A 17,657-nucleotide genomic window follows, 5' to 3' on the forward strand; every position below is an offset into this window, starting at 1 on the left:
TTATGTAAAAGGCTCGGCGTGTCAATTAACCGTATTGGGTTGCCGCCCCTCCCAGCCACCGTAGGAAGTGGGCCGGTCCCTCACACACACGTGGCTCGGCACGCGGGGGAGGGGGGGTTCTCACACACACACACACACACTTGTTTTGGTGACGAGCGCTACTGTATGCAGCCTGCTTCGCACGTGTGATCCGGGTTACTGTGTAATTGTGTGTGTGTGTGTGTGTGTGTGTGGATAACGGGGGCGGTTTATGTCCATATGGTTGTTTTGGCATACATGTTTGGTTTCAGATGATGGGGATTAAAAATGATCCAATGGGCTGAGCGTGTGAGATTCAAAGAGGGAGGGAGAGGACGGCGTTGTAGGGATGGGAGCCAAAGCAATGCGTGTATCTGGGTGTTGTTTCAGTGCAGCTTTGAAAGACACTGGAAAGTTGATGTATTTTTTTCTTCTCAGGCTCGGCGCCACTCGGACAAAAGATGCGAAACCCCGCTCGTGCGTCGTCTCTCGTCTCACGTGCATTTTAACTTTTGCACGTAAGCACCAAGTGTACATCTTGCCTGATCGAACATCCTCTCACACACGCACACACACACACACACACACACACCGCGCTGGGCTTTACGGGCGTCTTCTCGCTGCAGGCGATACACTTGACAGTTCGGCGTAAAGAGACGAGACTCGATGACAGGGAGGGAAAAAGAATCGGGCAGTGGGGGTGGCAGACGCGTTGCGTAACAGCAGGGTGGTTTTGACACGAGGTTCAGCCGGATACCGGATCCACTGCGCGGCGGCTGTCTTCAGGTTTGCGCGGTGCGCGTTTTCACGTCCGATATTAGGCAGCAGGGCCGTAGCAAAGAGATTTTAGGAGCACTGAGCTCGTGAGCTAAAGTCCCCCGCCCCCTCTCCCACACACATAAACCCCACCCGGATCGGAAGGTTCTGAATATTTGCGGCACGTATATTGTAAATAAACGTGACTCTGAAGGTGCAGCTCTGTTGAGGAACCGTCAACTGACATTTGTTCTCGTCTGAATCTAAAGCGTGTCCTCGGTGTGGGATGTTTCACGCGTGGATCTGACGGGGGGGGGGGAGGCTTACGGGCGGCAGCACACGGCGTTCCCTTTTTTGGCCACGCTTCCTCCGACCGCCCACACGCGCTCTCACGCCCACTCCCCGCTGCATCGGCGCGCCACGCTGCCCACGCCGCTCACTCGTCCAAAGGCTTTGGATTAGCGCCCCGCTCGAGCAGAGCCGACGCGGCCTCCCACCGGTTTGACGCAGCGAGGGTGAAATCGAATATCCGTTCTCAAGTTGTGCCGCGCGACAAAGACGAGGCCTTCCTCTTCGGCACGCAGGCACACACCTCCCCCGTCGCGCGCAAAGGTAATAGCTGTTTGGTGAGTCAGCAAACGAGCGGCGTCTTGGAACTTTGAAGAAAGACTCTTTTCAAGCAAAAAAAAAAAACAACAACAAAAAAAAAAGCCACTCTCCTGTCGGCTGAGTGTGTTTGTGCACGAGTGCCACACTGTGACTTCAGCTCCAGTGAGGTACGCATGGCTAAATCCCTCCCCGCACACAAGTATGACATCCTATTGGCACCACCACACACACTTCCCTAAAGGTACAATAAATAATCAAGACAGCTCCCAGGGCGGTTCGAGGCACAGACACACACCTGCAGAGTTACACACACACACACTTTTGACAGCACCTACTGTATGTACACTCAGATTTCCTCCATCTCCTCTTGCTCGCTCGCTCACACACACACACCATTAAATGTCTCACATGGGAACGGTGAACTCCCAGAGTTCTTATTCGGTAATGGCCATAAATTATCTATTCCCCTTTAGTTTGCTGAAACTCTCCAGTAAAATCCTGTCAGACTTTATTTTATTTTTTTTTTGTGCCTTCAATTATTAAAGGAGTCAAAAGTGGTAAAAGTGTAAAAATAACAGGCTCGTGTTTAACGGAGACGTTTTCAATTTGAGATAAACGCTGTCGGTTCCGCCGGCGGTGCCCTGAGGCTGTTTAGGAACTTGTTTTTGTTGCAGGCTACAAGTGATGTCGATGTGTTGAAATTGATGAAAACATAATAAGTGGATGATTGTCACTGAGGAGACAGATTTGATGTTTATTCAGAACCAGAAGTGCCTTGAAAGTCAACATTTTCTGGTTGAATCCCCCCCCCTCTCCTTCCACCTCTTTCCTCTCAATAATCATTCAAAGGGATCGTGATAGACTTGCAGGCAATAACAGGCGTCTCTTTCCTTCCCTTTGCTGAGGCAATGGGAAATACTCCAGTGACAGCATTGTTGAGGTTTCTCTCCTCTCCTCCAGCACTTGACTTTACTCTGATTTGAGGAAGAGAAGGAGAGAGAGAAAGAGGAGAGGGGGGAGGGAGGGGGGGGGTGGAGGGGTAGGTCGGAGAAGGGAGGGGAGGGGAGTGGTGATTGAGCGCAAAGGGGGCAGGACTTTTTCTCTCCGGGTCCTATTAAGAGCAAACTTTGTGTTTTTGTTCTCCAAGTTCAGCTCAGTGCTCTCCAGCCTGCACACAGTTCCTCCTCTGCTGCTCGTTTTGTTTTGTTTTGTTTTTTCTTTCTTTTTCAGTTCTTTCCTCAATGGTTTTGTTTGCTTGGCTGTTTTTGCATGGGGGATTTGGACACGGAGAGGATGCGCTTTTTGGAGGAAGAAACACTGAAAGTTGTGTCTTTGGCCGGCCCGGGGTTGTTTTAGTGGATTCGTAGATGGTTTTCGGGTTGGAATGAACAATGGTGCGGCTCCTTGGTGCTGTGGCAGAGGGCGTGCTCCGGTTTCGGCTGCTGTTGCTGTGCGTCGTGGAGTTGGAGCTGGGAGCCGGGCTTCCTACTTTCCAGGGTTTCTATCTTCCACCTGCGAGCGGGTCGCTTCTCACACCTGCCCGGAGGACGGACGGGGTGGTGCGGACCATCGACCGGATATACCACGGAGGAGGGAAGGTCGGCTACCTGGTGTACCTGGACGGGAGCCGGTTTCAGCTGGACATGGAGCGCGACGAGTCGCAGCTGTCGCATCACTTCAGCCCCCAGTATGCGCTCGCCGCGACGGGGCAGAGCCCCGCGCCTCTGCAGCGGGAGTGCGTGTACCGCGGGACAGTGAACTCCAAGTCGGAGTCCCTGGCCGTGTTTAACCTCTGCGGAGGGGGTGTCGAGGGCTTCTTCGCCGTGGACCACGCGCGCTACACCGTCACGCCTATCATCAGGGCGAAGGGCCACGAGCACGACGTGCGCGCCCTGCAGGACAAGGACGCGGAGAGCGCGCTCCACGCGTTCACGCGCGAAAGTTTCAGCTTCGAAGCCGCGAGCGAAGGGCGCGAGAGCTGCGGGACGCGCGACGGGCGCAGGGGACGCAGAGATGCGGGGGGCAAACGCCGGCACGGAGGTCGCGGCAAGGGGAGACGGGCCAGAGAGCGGGTCGCCGCGGAAAGCGAAGATGAGCGCGGCGTGCGCGGGGGGACGCGGTGGAGTCAGTCGGCCGAAGTCGCCGCTCCGGAGCCGGTCGCGCCGCGGCGCAAGAGATCGATGTCTCGCGCCAGGCACGTGGAGCTGCTCCTGGTGGCCGACGAGACCATGAGCAAGAAATACGGCAAGGACTTGAACCACTATTTGCTCACACTGGCTTCGATCGCCTCCAAGTTGTACGGGCACGCCAGCATCGAGAACCCCATCCGGCTGACGGTGGTGAAAGTGTCCGCGGTCACGGAGAAGGAGAAGGGGCTGGAGGTGTCCAAGAACGCCGCGGCGACACTGAAGAGCTTCTGCAAGTGGCAGAACCAGCAAAACCCGCTGGACGACGACCACCAGCACCACCACGACGCCGCCATCCTCTTCACCAGGCAGGTAAACAAAGTCCCCTCGTTTTTGACGACGCGCTTCCACCTGCGCGCCGCGAGGATCTGGGTCCGCCCGCCTTCCCGCTCCGGGGAGGGGAGACGGCTCAGAGATGCCAAGGCAGCGGAGTGACGCCACGGTTTGTTTTGATTTTGCGGTGCACGCGGTGGCAGCTGGTTTACAGTAACTAAGCACTCGGCGCATAAGAAGCGGGGTGGCCCGCTGTGAAAAAATAACACGCAGCGTAATCGTTGACACGCGCTGCATTTGAAATACGTAACAGCTTAATTGGACTCGGAGCCCGCAGGTGCTCATTTTGGCTCATTTGAAGAAGACGAGGTTCTGCTTCCCAAGCGGTCCACCCTTTCAGCGCGCGTTTTCTTTTTTCCGATCTACGTTTTGCGCCCCTATCCTCCCTTATTGGCCGAACGTTGCGCGCGTAACGCAGCGGGGTCGGTGAAACGGCCATAAAAACAAAACAAAAACTGTATTTCCTGCGCCTGGTGTTTTTCTGGGCAGGCTCTCGTGTCTCCAGCCTCCCCCTCCCAGTCCCCCGACAGGCCGAAAGCCTCAGAGTCCGTGTGATCTGAGGCGCGCAGCCGCGTCCACGGACGCACGCACATTCTTCCCAGGGTAGGAGGTTTGAAATCAGCTGCTGGGTGCATGGCAGAAATCTCCCAGAAAAAGCTGGCTCTCTCTCTCCCCCCCACATACACACCCCCGAAGCAGCACTTAATTAGGTAGTCATCCCAGTCTTGCACTTGCAACACCCCCCCCCCCCCCCCCCCCCTCTCTCTCTCTCTCTCTCATCACTCCAGTCTGCACATTTTTTCCCAGTTACTTTTCCAGCGTCTTGTCAGCTGGTGCTGGGAGCTGTCAGAAAAACAAACATCCACCCCGCGAGAAGCCGTACGTTTACCGAGACCACACTCGTCCATCCCTTCTTTCACCATCCCTTTCTCTCTCCCCCACCCTCCCTCCCTCCCTCCCTCTCTTCCTCCTCCTTCCCTCGCTGCCCGGTCCAAAGCCGCAGGGCTGTGCATTCTTCACCTCTCCGGGTGTGGCTTTATAGTTCACTGGTTAACTCCAGTTGAGGTGTCAGATATCTTTCCCTTGGATTGCGGTGTATTCAAGTCACGCAAGCGCTCGTCAAAAGAACAAAGGGCGTGACCTCGGATCTCCCGCACTCGCGCGTAGTCGGCAAAGACGGCCGGCCCGGGGCTCCTCGGTAACCCTGACGCCGCTACGTCTGCACAGGCGTGCCCGAGAGAGCCCGGGCGGGAAGAGGTGGCATCCCATCAGGTCGGGCAGGGTGGGAAGACCGAGGGGGGGGGGGGAGAAGAAAGTTGCCAAATTGTCATCGGAGAACCGTGTGTTTCACGAAAGGCTGATATTTACCTTAACAATATCAGTCGGCTCTCGATCGGTCTCGCCTGTCGCGGCAGTTGCATTATTCAGAAAGCTGCCGCCAGACGTTCTTTCACACGCATCTCACCTTCACTGTTGAACCCGGAGGTCAGGCTGCGGATTTAACCTGTCGCCAGCGGGTGTAGTCGCCCGCTACGGCTCCTGTAACTCGGTACAGACTCCTATGAAACATTATCAGGCGGGCTCTCTGTTCCCTCTCTGTTCCATATATGTTCTATCCCTGTTCTCTCTCTGTTCTATCTCTTTTCCCTCTCTGTTCCCTCTATGTTCCCTCTCTGTTCCATCTCTGTTCTATCTCTGTTCCATCTCTGTTCTATCTCTGTTCCCTCTCTGATCTATCTCTGCTCCCTCTCTGTTCCCTCTCTGTTACATCTCTGTTCCCTCTCTGTTACATCTCTGTTCCATCTCTGTTCCCTCTCTGTTCTATCTCTGTTCCCTCTCTGTTCTATCTCTTTTCCCTCTCTGTTCCATCTCTTTTCCCTCTCTGTTCCCTCTCTTTTCCCTCTATGTTCCCTCTCTGTTCCCTCTCTGTTACATCTCTGTTCTATCTCTGTTCCCTCTCTGTTCCATCTCTGTTCTATCTCTGTTCCCTCTCTGATCTATCTCTGCTCCCTCTCTGTTCCCTCTCTGTTCCCTCTCTGTTCCATCTCTGTTCCCTCTCTTTTCCCTCTATGTTCCCTCTCTGTTCCCTCTCTGTTCCATCTCTTTTCCCTCTCTGTTCCCTCTCTGTTCCATCTCTGTTCTATCTCTGTTCCATCTCTGTTCTATCTCTGTTCCCTCTCTGATCTATCTCTGCTCCCTCTCTGTTCCCTCTCTGTTACATCTCTGTTCCCTCTCTGTTACATCTCTGTTCCATCTCTGTTCCCTCTCTGTTCTATCTCTGTTCCCTCTCTGTTCTATCTCTGTTCCCTCTATGTTCCCTCTCTGTTCCCTCTCTGTTACATCTCTGTTCTATCTCTGTTCCCTCTCTGTTCCATCTCTGTTCTATCTCTGTTCCCTCTCTGATCTATCTCTGCTCCCTCTCTGTTCCCTCTCTGTTCCCTCTCTGTTCCATCTCTGTTCCCTCTCTTTTCCCTCTATGTTCCCTCTCTGTTCCCTCTCTGTTCCATCTCTGTTCCCTCTCTGTTACATCTCTGTTCCATCTCTGATCTATCTCTGTTCCCTCTATGTTCCGTCTCTGTTCCATCTCTGTTCTATCTCTGCTCCCTCTCTGTTCCCTCTCTGTTACATCTCTGTTCCATCTCTGTTCCCTCTCTGTTCCCTCTCTGTTCTATCTCTTTTCCCTCTCTGTTCCATCTCTTTTCCCTCTCTGTTCCATCTCTGTTCCCTCTCTGTTCCATCTCTGATCTATCTCTGTTCCCTCTATGTTCCGTCTCTGTTCCATCTCTGTTCTATCTCTGCTCCCTCTCTGATCTATCTCTGCTCCCTCTCTGCTCCCTCTCTGTTCCCTCTCTGTTACATCTCTGTTCTATCTCTGTTCCTTCTCTGCTCCCTCTCTGCTCCCTCTCTGTTCCCTCTCTGTTACATCTCTGTTCCCTCTCTGTTACATCTCTGTTACATCTCTGTTCCCTCTCTGTTCTATCTCTTTTCCCTCTCTGTTCCCTCTCTGTTCCCTCTCTGTTCTATCTCTGTTCCCTCTCTGTTCCATCTCTGTTCCCTCTCTGTTCTATCTCTGTTCCCTCTCTGTTCTATCTCTTTTCCCTCTCTGTTCCCTCTCTGTTCCCTCTCTGTTCTATCTCTGTTCCCTCTCTGTTCCATCTCTGTTCCCTCTCTGTTCCATCTCTGTTCCCTCTCTGTTCCATCTCTTTTCCCTCTCTGTTCCATCTCTGTTACATCTCTTTTCCCTCTCTGTTCCCTCTCTGATCCCTCTCTGTTCCCTCTCTGTTCCATCTCTGTTCCCTCTCTGTTGTGCTTTGCTGTGCGTTTAATTTTGCGCACAAGGTGCAGGGAGGTGTTTTCTCAGGGAAATAACTCGTAGCGGATGGAGTTGTACAACAAGTCATCTCCCGCGCGTGAATCGGGAGCGACCGGAGAGGCAGATGACGTTCATGGTGGCTTTCTGAAGTAGAAGCGAAGCTCGGAGCGACCGCGGAGTCAGAGCGGTCCTTTGTTCCCGGACGGGAGGACTGAGTCGGAGGGAACCGGCCTCTTTGCGGTCGGGTCCAATTACTCGCGACACCCCGCGGCTGCAGCGAGCTGACCCGTGCGCTGGTGCCACCCGGTCCCACGCACACCGGCACCGGAACAAAACAACGGGTACATTGAGGGGACACTCGTGCCCCGAGCGCGCGCGCGCGCGCGCATGCAGCGGGAACATGAAGCGTTACGCGCGGCCGTGTCGCCGCGGGCCTGGACGGGGGCAGACAAAGCCCCGCTTGTACCGTGACCCGAGCCGCGGAGACATACGGGCATAGTGTTCGCGGTTCGATTCCTTTTGCTTCAAATGTCAGGACGGACGTCGCCGGCGATACCGAGGTACAGTTCTCATCGGGACGGCGGCCGCAGGCCGCGCGGCGACATAGACGCGGCGCGTACCCGTACGCTGCGTACCCCTACGCCGTCCCGTTTCCTCCACACAGTTATGCGACTCGGCCTCCGGCGACGCGCGTACAGCTCTCCCTCTCGTCTTTATCCGTCCTTCTCCTCTCCCTGCGTCCACACATGTACGAGTGTACATTTCCCAGCCCTCGCCCCCCGTCACAGCTACTCCCTCTATTTGCTTTAAAGCTTCTGAATATTTCACACGTGCTCCGCTCGGTCCGGGCGACGGCTCTCGGGTCCCGAACCCTCGGCCGAGGCCCCGGAGACGCCGGTCTGGCCCCCGTAGCGACAGGTGAGCCTCGGCCTCTTTGCGCCGCGACGCATCAGCGACTCCCCGGAGACGCGACCGCGGCCTGAAGTTTCCTCTGCGCGCCGACCTCGGGTACCGGCCGGCGTGCCAATTCGTTTTGGATAGCGAAACTTTGGATTTTAGGATTACGCGATCAGTCCGTTTTTCTTATTATCATTAATCTGCCACTCTGATCTGGACTTTTCCATCCTAACCGGGCGTCGCGGGAACGTTATGGATGTCGGGGAGACGGCACTTTTGTGAGTGGCAGCGGGTCTCGCAGAGCGAGCTCAACTCTGCAAGAGGAGCTGCTGCGTGTGCGTGTGTATGTCTGGGTCTGGCCGGCTGTTTGTTTAACACAAGTCTTGGCTTAGATCGCAAGTGGTCTTGTACCACACACACACACACACACACACACACACACACACACACACACACACTGTAAGCACGGCTCTGATCTCCTCCTGACCTTCCCAACCAGCTCGCCACCTGTTCTGCTGTTATTTCTGCCAATATTACTGTAACTCCTTGTTCTCGCGGTCCTTCTCTTTAATTTCCGGCAATCCTCCATCCTTTCGCCTGAAGTCTGATCCCTCCATTTATTTCTCTTTCCGTCCCGCCCTCTTTTTCTCGTCGCTCGTCCGTCGGAGGCCGACAAGACAAATTGAGGAACAGACTTAGCGGGGGGGAAGGAGTAAATAAATGGTGGATGTGAGTTTTGGGGTTACGCGGGGTATTATTTCTACGTCGCTATTTAAACGGAGATTCCGCTTTTTTCAGCCGCGCGTTTCCTGTTACGCTGCGTTGTGCCAACGAAAGCTGTGTATGCAACAGAGCGAAAGAAAAAGAGCCCGGGAGGAGACGCGTGGGTAAATATATGAAACGGTTCGAGGCGTAAAGAGCACGGGAAAGACAAAGAGGCAAAATACGAAGCGAAACCGTCCGCTCCAAATAAATAGTTTTCGAGCGAGGTAAGGGGGGAAAAAAACCTCCCTCTCGGTAACCACCCGCGCGGCCGGATGCGGCCTTTCTTTGCTTCTGGTGTATCCGTCGGACAGAAGTCAAAAGGGAGGACTCTGTAGGCGTGAGTGTCCGGTCGCATTGACAAACGCTCCGTATGTTGTCCCTAAATGGACTATATTATAGTTATCTGTGCGTGCGTGTGTGTGTGTGTGTGTGTGTGTGTGTGTGTGTTGGTCCCATCCAGTCAAGTCACGTGTGCGAGTGCAGAACACAGGGCAGTTTGTTCCAAAGCGATCGGGCCGGAACGGGTAACCCCCCCCCCCCCCTCCCCCTCCCCGCGGCGCCACTCGCACACGAGCCAGCAGGCCTGTCAGCCCCACTTGACATGACGATTCATCCTCTCCACGGGATTTGTGTGTGTGTGTGTGTCTGCGAGCTGAGCGTACGTTTGCAGCGTTGTCGTGCGTTTGCGCGGGCCCACGTGGAGGCGCGCGTGCGCACCCGACGCGGCGGTTACGATCGGGCGATGGATCGGCGCGGCCCGGGGCCTCGTCTGCACGGACACGTGCGGGAATCAAAACAACGATCGATACTCTGCGCTCAGGCGCCCGGCCGAGGGGCGGACAGAGCCGATCTAAAAAAGAAAAGATGGCGAGGACCGTGTGACGGCCGTAGTCCGGCCCCCGACACTCCCGAAACGCGATGACAGCTTTGGGGAAAGTTATAAAAAAAAAAAAAAAAAAGTCATTATGTTTTAGGAGGCGGATGGCGGGAAAGAAGAACGTAGAAGGAAAGTGAGAATGTGGAAACGCCTTCGTTCAAAGGAGTTTGTGTTCATTGGGCTTCAGACGTTTCTGTTTTGGATCAGGCGTGGATTAAAGCGTGCCGGTCTTCCCTCCATCCAGGACCTCTGCGGCCACCACTCCTGCGACACCCTGGGCATGGCGGACGTCGGCACCATCTGCTCTCCGGAGAGAAGCTGCGCCGTCATCGAGGACGACGGGCTTCACGCCGCATTTACCGTCGCGCATGAGATAGGTAGGCATGGATACACACACACACACACACGCCGAGGCAAAACAGGCCAGGGCACACACACCTGTCAGCACATTTCTCTCCCTGATGACTATCACCGGAGCGTTGTCTGATAGCGTTTGCCCTCGGTGTGTTTACTTTAGTTTCTCAGGCGAGTCCTGGCGTTTCTGGCATTACTGACATTCTGCTCATTGCGCGGTCGCGATGCGACCCGTTGTAAAATGTCCTTCCTCAGGTCACCTGCTCGGTTTGTCCCACGACGACTCCAAGTTCTGCGAGGAGCGCTTCGGAGTCAACAGCGACAAGCGGCTCATGTCGTCCATCCTCACCTCCATCGACGCCTCCAAACCCTGGAGCCGCTGCACCTCGGCGACCATCACCGACTTCTTCGACGACGGCAACGGTGAGCGTGGGAAACAATGTGTGGAGCCGTAAAGACGCGGGTGGGCTGGTGGTGGGAGGGGGGGGGGGGGGTCGGCAAAGCGTCTTTAACAGCGAGAACCTTCCCCGGCCAACGGAAGTTGTATTTCCAAATGGCGGAGATGAGTCGTGCATCGCGTTCCCGTTTCATCCGGCGACCTCGTAAACACCGTCCTCTTTCTTCTCCTCCCCCCTCCCCCCGCAGCCGAGTGTCTCCTGGACTCCCCCCGCCAGCCTCTCCTCGGCCCCGAGGAGCTCCCGGGGCAGAGCTACGACGCCGCGCGCCAGTGTCGCCTGGCCTTCGGCCCCGAGTACACGGTCTGCCCGGGCATGGACGTGTGCTCTCGCCTGTGGTGCGCCGTTATCCGCCAGGGACAGATGGTGTGTCTGACCAAGAAGCTGCCGGCGGTGGAGGGAACGCCCTGCGGGAAGGGACGCATCTGCCTGCAGGGGAAGTGCGTGGACAAGACCCGCAAGAAGCACTACTCGGTAAGAGGGGGGACGGGACGGGACGGGAATACGGTAAAGGACGCGGGAGACGGAAGGCGTTTGTCAAGGGAGAGCAAAAAAAAAAAGGGACTAACGTCAGAAATAGATTTCTTTTAATAGCTCCAAAACGGATATTTTAAGAGTTCCTTTTCACATTGTACAAATGTATTTTTGGGGAGACAAAGGGAAAACAGAATAAGGGTCACGTACAGCGCACGGGGGCGCTATTAAGAAAGTAGACGGAGGCACTTAACGAGAAGAAAATGTGACCTTGTTTACTGCTTTATTTCCCGCGCGCCACTTCTGATCTGTCCTATTTGTTGTCTGGTTTTTTTTTCGTTGTTCGAACGGGATCTAAATCGAATTTGGCCTTAATGAGTTAAAGGACTAAATCTGCTCTCGGCAGGCTGTCGACGTATCGGGGGGGGGAAGAGAGCTCGAGTCAAAAAGGGAACGGGTGGGGGGTTGGGGGGGAGGGAGGGAGGAAGAATATTTCCTTTGTGTTTATTTGTCACATGACATTCGACGAGCCCGACTCGGCGCTTGGCAGGCGGCCGCGTGCGTGGACGCGGCCCAAGTTCAGACTCGCTTCGTGTTCGTCGCCTCGAACGACGAGCCGTACCCCCCCCACACACACACACACTCTTCCTCCGTGGTAGTCTTCAGGATCTTTTGACCTCTCCATATTTCTTGCAGTGCGATTGCAGATGAAATAGCTTTTACTGTGGAAAAACAAAAAGTTCAAGCGCTATTAAAGAGTCAGGACGGAAAAGCTGTTTCCAAAGAGGGTTACAAAATCATCGACCTCGTCTCATAAAACGTTAAACGGTACTTGTGCAGACATTTTCATCCACCAGTTGGAAAAAAAAAAAAGACGACGAAAAACCCCCAATAATAAGTATGTTACCTGAAGAATTGGGGTGGGGTGGGGGGTCGGGGGGAGAGCATGTGAGCTGAACCACAGATCCTGCTCTGTCGGGCTAATGAGTGGCTTTCGACAGACTGTAGTTACTATCACATGAGGATAATCTCCTTCTATTTCTGTCTTTCGTGTCTTGTTTCTTTTCCACACCGCAATGAATGCCACATTTTTCCGTTTAACAGATCTCTCTCCAGAGGGCTTTTCCCGTGACAGGCGGCCCGGCCCGGCCCGGCCCGGCCGGGCAACCGCTCGCAACGTGTCGGATAAGCGCTAATTGTTCCCTCTCATCTCCTTTCATGTTTTTTCCTCTCTTTCCTTTCCCCTCATCCCTCTCTACCGTCCGATCTCCCCTCTGCTGTCATTTCGGCCGTCCCTTACATCCTCTTTCATCTTCCCTCTCCTCTCCTCCCCCCTCTCCCTCCCCTTCTCCCCCTCCCAGGCCTCCAACCACGGCAGCTGGAGTTCTTGGGGTCCTTGGGGTCTGTGCTCCAGAACTTGCGGAGGCGGCGTGCAGTTTGCCCAGCGTCTGTGCAACAACCCGCCGCCACGTAACAACGGGCGCTACTGCATGGGGAAGAGAGCCGTCTATCGGTCCTGCAACGTCACGCCGTGCCCGGCGTCGAGTGAGTGCGACGATCGCGGAAGTACAACGGGTTGACGTACGGTACCGAATACATTTCAAACCTTTCCGAATGCAACTTTTGTCCAGGTAAGAGTTTCCGCCAGGAGCAGTGCGAGGTGCGAAACGGTCCTCAGACGGATCCGAAGGGGGTGAAGACCTTCGTGGAGTGGGTGCCCAAGTACGCGGGAGTTCTCCCCAAAGACGTGTGCAAGTTAACCTGCCGAGCAAAAGGAACCGGATACTACGTGGTGTTCTCTCAGAGGGTGAGCGACTTAGACGACAGAGATGCAGAGTATTTAACGAGGGGAAAGTCAACAACGAGTATCTGTATGTATGTATATATGTACGTATGTATGTATATATGTACGTGTGTATGTATGTATGTACGTATGTACGTATGTACGTACGTATATGTGTATGTATGCATGTATGTATGCATGTATATATATATATGTACATATGTATGCATGCATGTATATATATGTACATATGTATGTATGCATGTATATACATATGTACATATGTATGTATGTATGTGTACATATGTATGTATGTATGCATGCATGCATGCATATATACATATGTACGTATGTATGTATGCATGTATGTATGTGTACATACGTATGTAATGCACGCATGTGTACATATGTATGTACATGTGTATGTATGTATGTTTATGTGTGTATGTATGCATGCATGTATGTATGTGTGTACGTACTTACGTATGTATGTGTGTATGTACATATGTATGTGTATGTATGTGTGTGTATGTACATATGTATGTGTGTGTGTATGTACGTATGTATGTATGTGTGTATGTACATATGTATGTAGGTATGTGTGTATGTATGTATGTGTGTGTGTATGTACATATGTACATATGTGTGTGTGTGTGTGTGTGTGTATGTACATATGTATGTATGTATGTATGTATGTATGTATGCGTGTGTGTATGTACATATGTATGTAGGTATGTATGTATGTATGTGTGTATGTACATATGTATGTAGGTATGTGTGTGTGTGTGTATGTACATATGTACGTATGTGTGTATGTACATATGTATGTAGGTATGTATGTATGTATGCGTGTGTGTATGTACATATGTACTTATGTATGTAGGTATGTATGTATGTATGTATGTGTGTATGTATGTATGTGTGTATGTACATATGTATGTACGTATGTGTGTATGTGTGTATGTACATATGTATGTATGTATGTATGTATGTGTGTATGCACGTACATCTAACGGTGACACTGCGTTCAGGTGGCGGATGGAACCGAGTGCCGTCCTTACAGCAGCTCGGTGTGCGTGAAAGGGAAATGCGTACGGACGGGCTGCGACGGCATCATCGGCTCCAAGCTGCAGTTTGACAAGTGTGGCGTATGCGGAGGCGACAGCACCGGATGTATACGTGTGGTGGGAAACTTCACCAAGAAGAGGTGAGAACCAAACAAACGTGGACTTTGCATTGTCGCGCATCCTCGCACGCAGACGTTTGTGTAAATGCACCAGAGACGGTAAAGTGTGGCGAGTTTGCGCAGGTGAGGAATTAGAGCAAAAATACCGGCATCGTGGCGGCGTTCATTGCGCATATCCCGACTCTTTTTAACAGTGGCTTTCGACGGACCACATACGTACGAGGAGCCGATCTGACCCCTCTTTTGATTTCTCTCCCGCCAAATAGTAAAGGCTACACCGAGGTCGTGAAGATCCCCGCGGGCTCCACTCACGTCAAGGTTCGTCAGCACAAGGCCAAGGACCAGACCCGCTACACCGCCTACCTGGCCCTCCGACGGCCCAACGGCGAGTACCTCCTCAACGGCAAGTTCATGATCTCCACCTCCGAGACGATCATCCCGCTCAACGGCTCCGTGCTGAACTACAGCGGCTGGAGCCAGAGGGACGAGTGGATCCACAGCGTGGGCCCCGGGGCTCTCCTAGAAGCCCTGGCGGTCCAGATTCTAGCTACGGACGGCAAAAAGCCCCTCGACGTCCGTTACAGCTTCTTCGCGCCCCGCCGGACGCCCCCGCGGCAGCCGTCAGTCGCTCTCGTCCCCGATCGGAAGCGGACCTCGCACGGCGCCGCGACGCCGTCGGCCGCGACGAGGACCGCCGCTACCGCCGGCGCTACGTCTCCCTCCGCCACGTCTGCCTCCGCTCCGGTCCCGGGGCGACCCGCGACTCCGGGTCCCCCGACCCCGGCCCCGGGGCCCCAGTGGGTAACGGGACCTTGGATGATTTGTTCGAGGACTTGCGACACCGGCTGGCAGAGTCGGACGGTGCAGTGCAAAGACCGGGACGGGAAACTGTCTAAGGGCTGCGCGCTGGGCACTCGTCCCTCCGCTTTCAAACACTGTCTGGCGAAGAAATGTTGAGGCGGCGGGAGACGAAGTGACTTTCAGAAAACAGTCGGTAGGAAGACGTTGTAATCCGCACATCCGATAAAGGTCTCGAGCGCCGGACGTAGGACCGCGAGCGAACGAATTGAAGACGTAGAACCCGGGACCGGACCGCGAACTTTGGCGGACGGCGCCCGGAACCCGGAGACGCAAAGCGACTCGGAGGCAGACCGGCACGGAGGTAACCGACGACGACGACGAGTATCGCCCCGGCACAGCGAAGGACTGAAGTCGCACGTTATTTCCACGCGGACGATAAGCGATCGCGTAGCGCCGCGTTCGCCGTGTCTGCGTTGTAATCGCTGCGGGAATTTGGAAGCGACGCCTCTTTCCGTCTTTTGTCACGAGCGCGGAAGCAGTCGCTATTTATCTCGTTATCGTTTCCGCGACCGCGTCTCCCGCGCCTCTCGGCGTTTCCGTCGCCGAGCGGCTCGCGAGATTCGGCGGAAGGACGCGGAAACGCTCGATCGACCTCGGGATCTTCGGAAAAGTAACGAAAAGCAACGGCGACGGAGAAAAGCTCTTTTGGACTAACGGGACCGGGTGCGGCCTTTCGTGCCGATCGGCCGGTCCCGGAGCGCGGCAGAAGATAAAGGCTTACTTTGTCCGGCGTAATTGCACGTTCCGGTCGGCCGCCGTCGCAGTCGGGCCAAAAAAAAACAAAAACGTACAGAGCGGACGCGGCGAAAAGCCTGCGCGGAGTAGTTTGTCGCGGACCGGTTCCGCAGAACGGCAGCCGTGTTAAATTGCGGTCCGCCGTCCCAAATGCGACGCGGCGGGCCGAGTGCTCGCGGTGCCCGTGCCGCGTAGGTCCCGGTGCGATTCCGGGCCAACCGGACCTTCGCGGCACGGATACGCGCTCGCACGCGTCTCAAACACGTACGACGCGTACCGCCGACGTGCGTTTTCGTCGTCCGCCGCGTCCGGAAGCGTCGTCGCTCACGAGTTCCACTCGTATCAATCAATCGTTACGCCGGTGCCGGGAGGACGGTTGTCGGTCCATATCTGTCCGCGTTGTCCGTTTAGGAAACGACGCCGACGCGGTCATTACTGTCCTTTTGCAATTCAACTCTGTCTCCATTCCTTTTCTTACTCGTTCGTTGTACGTCCTGTGTTTGCAAAATGAGTTTGTTTTTTTGTTTTTTTTAAACGCCGACGGGTGGACTTGGCCGCAGCGCATCAATTGCGATTGTGTCACGAAACGGTCCATTAGGGTACAGAGAAAATACTATTTAAAAACGCCCATTTAAATATTGCCACAAAAAAAAGTATTACTTGATAAACAATGCCACATTTGGGGTTAGAGGGTCTTATTGGTTTGTCAAAAAAAAAAAAAAAGATAAAAACGGACCTCGATTTGCCTCCGTTTTCCATGTCAATGCTAAGCTCAAGGGCACGTACGAGTGTGGGATCGATGTTCTCAACTAACTCGCAGCAAGAAAGTCTTATTTCCCTAAATGCGGAAATACTCGTCGAAGCAAAAACACCATCGTCATTACTCGACGCTACTTTCTAGCAGGCCGGTCCTTTAATAATCTCCGCCCAAACTCTTTATCACCTTTAATTGGACGATTTATTTCAGGGATTCGGTGTCAACGTTCCTCGAGACAAAGTTTCTTTTCGGGAAACTGTACGAACGACGGTTATCGCCGGTATCCCCCGAGCAGGGAGAGGGACCCGTTCGGACTCCGAAAACGCTCCCGTCTGCTCCCCTCGCACGGTCGGAGGTGTGGAAACGACGTCGACGTGTCTGTACAGCGAATAGATGTCATATTGTGCGTTCGTATTCAACCGTATTGGCACGTTGAAAAGAACCGTCATTTACACCGATTTGGAGTATTTCAGATTTCCCCTCCTCCTCCTCCTCCTCCTCCCCTACTCCCTTCCCTTCTCGCCGAACGACAGAAACACAGCACTGAACTTGTAATTTATTGTTTGTACAACTGGTATGTGTGAATAAAAAAAAACCAATGCGATGAGTTTTATTTATTATAGTGATTTTGTATCAAATTACTATTTAATTTAGGAATATGACTGTGCAGAATCCTTCCTTTGTAAGAACATAGTGTTTTTCTTTTTCTAGTCATCCACATGAATATATGTATATAAAATCTATATATTTAAATACGTCTGCGTCTGTGTCATTACTTTGGCGGCGGCGTCGGTCGACGACGCGCGTGCGGCAAAGTCGAAGCGGACCGAACGGCATCGGAGTAACTTTGCGAAAGTCGGAGCGGCAGAGAGGAGAAACCGAGCGCGGTGATTCCACGCGGTAAAGTAAAGCGTCGTTATGGCCGTAGAGTGAAACGCCACCGAAAGTGTTGTTCGGGACGGTACCCGAAGCGAAATGTATTTCAAGCCCGAGTAAAATAAATACAATGTTGGGTGACTATAAAGGAAATGGACGCGTCCCATCACGCAAAGTACGCGAGGCCGACTCGGCGTACGGTACGTCCCGTTGCCAGCTTGCGCCGTATTGGATTAATTAAAAAAAATAAAAGAAAAAAAGGAAAGTATGGCTTTGCTTTTGTCAGGGTAGTTTTGACTATTGAAAACCTGGCGGGTCGGGAGGTCACGTCACGATTTAAGTTTCAGATTTCACTTCCTCCAGTTCAAACGGCGAGCCTCAGTCAGACGCGTCCCGCGGTCAAACGGAGTATGTTGTTTTTC

At 53.6% G+C, this 17,657-nt stretch overlaps 1 protein-coding gene across 1 annotated transcript; it reads left to right on the plus strand.

The window, feature by feature from the left end:
* The first annotated feature begins 2,457 nt into the window (after nt 1–2,457).
* On the plus strand, nt 2,458–17,114 carry LOC138208478 (A disintegrin and metalloproteinase with thrombospondin motifs 5). The gene is made up of 8 exons (XM_069166361.1): nt 2,458–3,881; nt 9,999–10,131; nt 10,364–10,531; nt 10,754–11,037; nt 12,399–12,582; nt 12,669–12,844; nt 13,852–14,027; nt 14,273–17,114. Exons 1-8 carry the CDS (start codon nt 2,775–2,777, stop codon nt 14,961–14,963), a joined length of 2,919 nt encoding a protein of 972 aa, XP_069022462.1. The 5' UTR covers nt 2,458–2,774; the 3' UTR covers nt 14,964–17,114.
* The last annotated feature ends 543 nt before the right edge of the window (nt 17,115–17,657 follow it).

This window comes from Embiotoca jacksoni, unplaced genomic scaffold (genome assembly GCF_022577435.1).
Source record: "Embiotoca jacksoni isolate LCO1_2020_lvr unplaced genomic scaffold, fEmbJac1.0.p SCAF_38, whole genome shotgun sequence".
In the NCBI taxonomy this organism is placed as follows: Eukaryota; Metazoa; Chordata; class Actinopteri; family Embiotocidae; genus Embiotoca; species Embiotoca jacksoni.

Excerpts from the sequence above, each read along its gene's own strand:
- LOC138208478 (XM_069166361.1), top strand. The coding sequence starts at position 2,775 with ATGGTGCGGCTCCTTGGTGCTGTGGCAGAGGGCGTGCTCCGGTTTCGG. Across the intron at positions 10,132-10,363 it reads TACCGTCGCGCATGAGATAG|GTCACCTGCTCGGTTTGTCC; the intron begins GTAGGCATGGAT and ends GTCCTTCCTCAG. Across the intron at positions 12,845-13,851 it reads ACGTGGTGTTCTCTCAGAGG|GTGGCGGATGGAACCGAGTG; the intron begins GTGAGCGACTTA and ends CACTGCGTTCAG.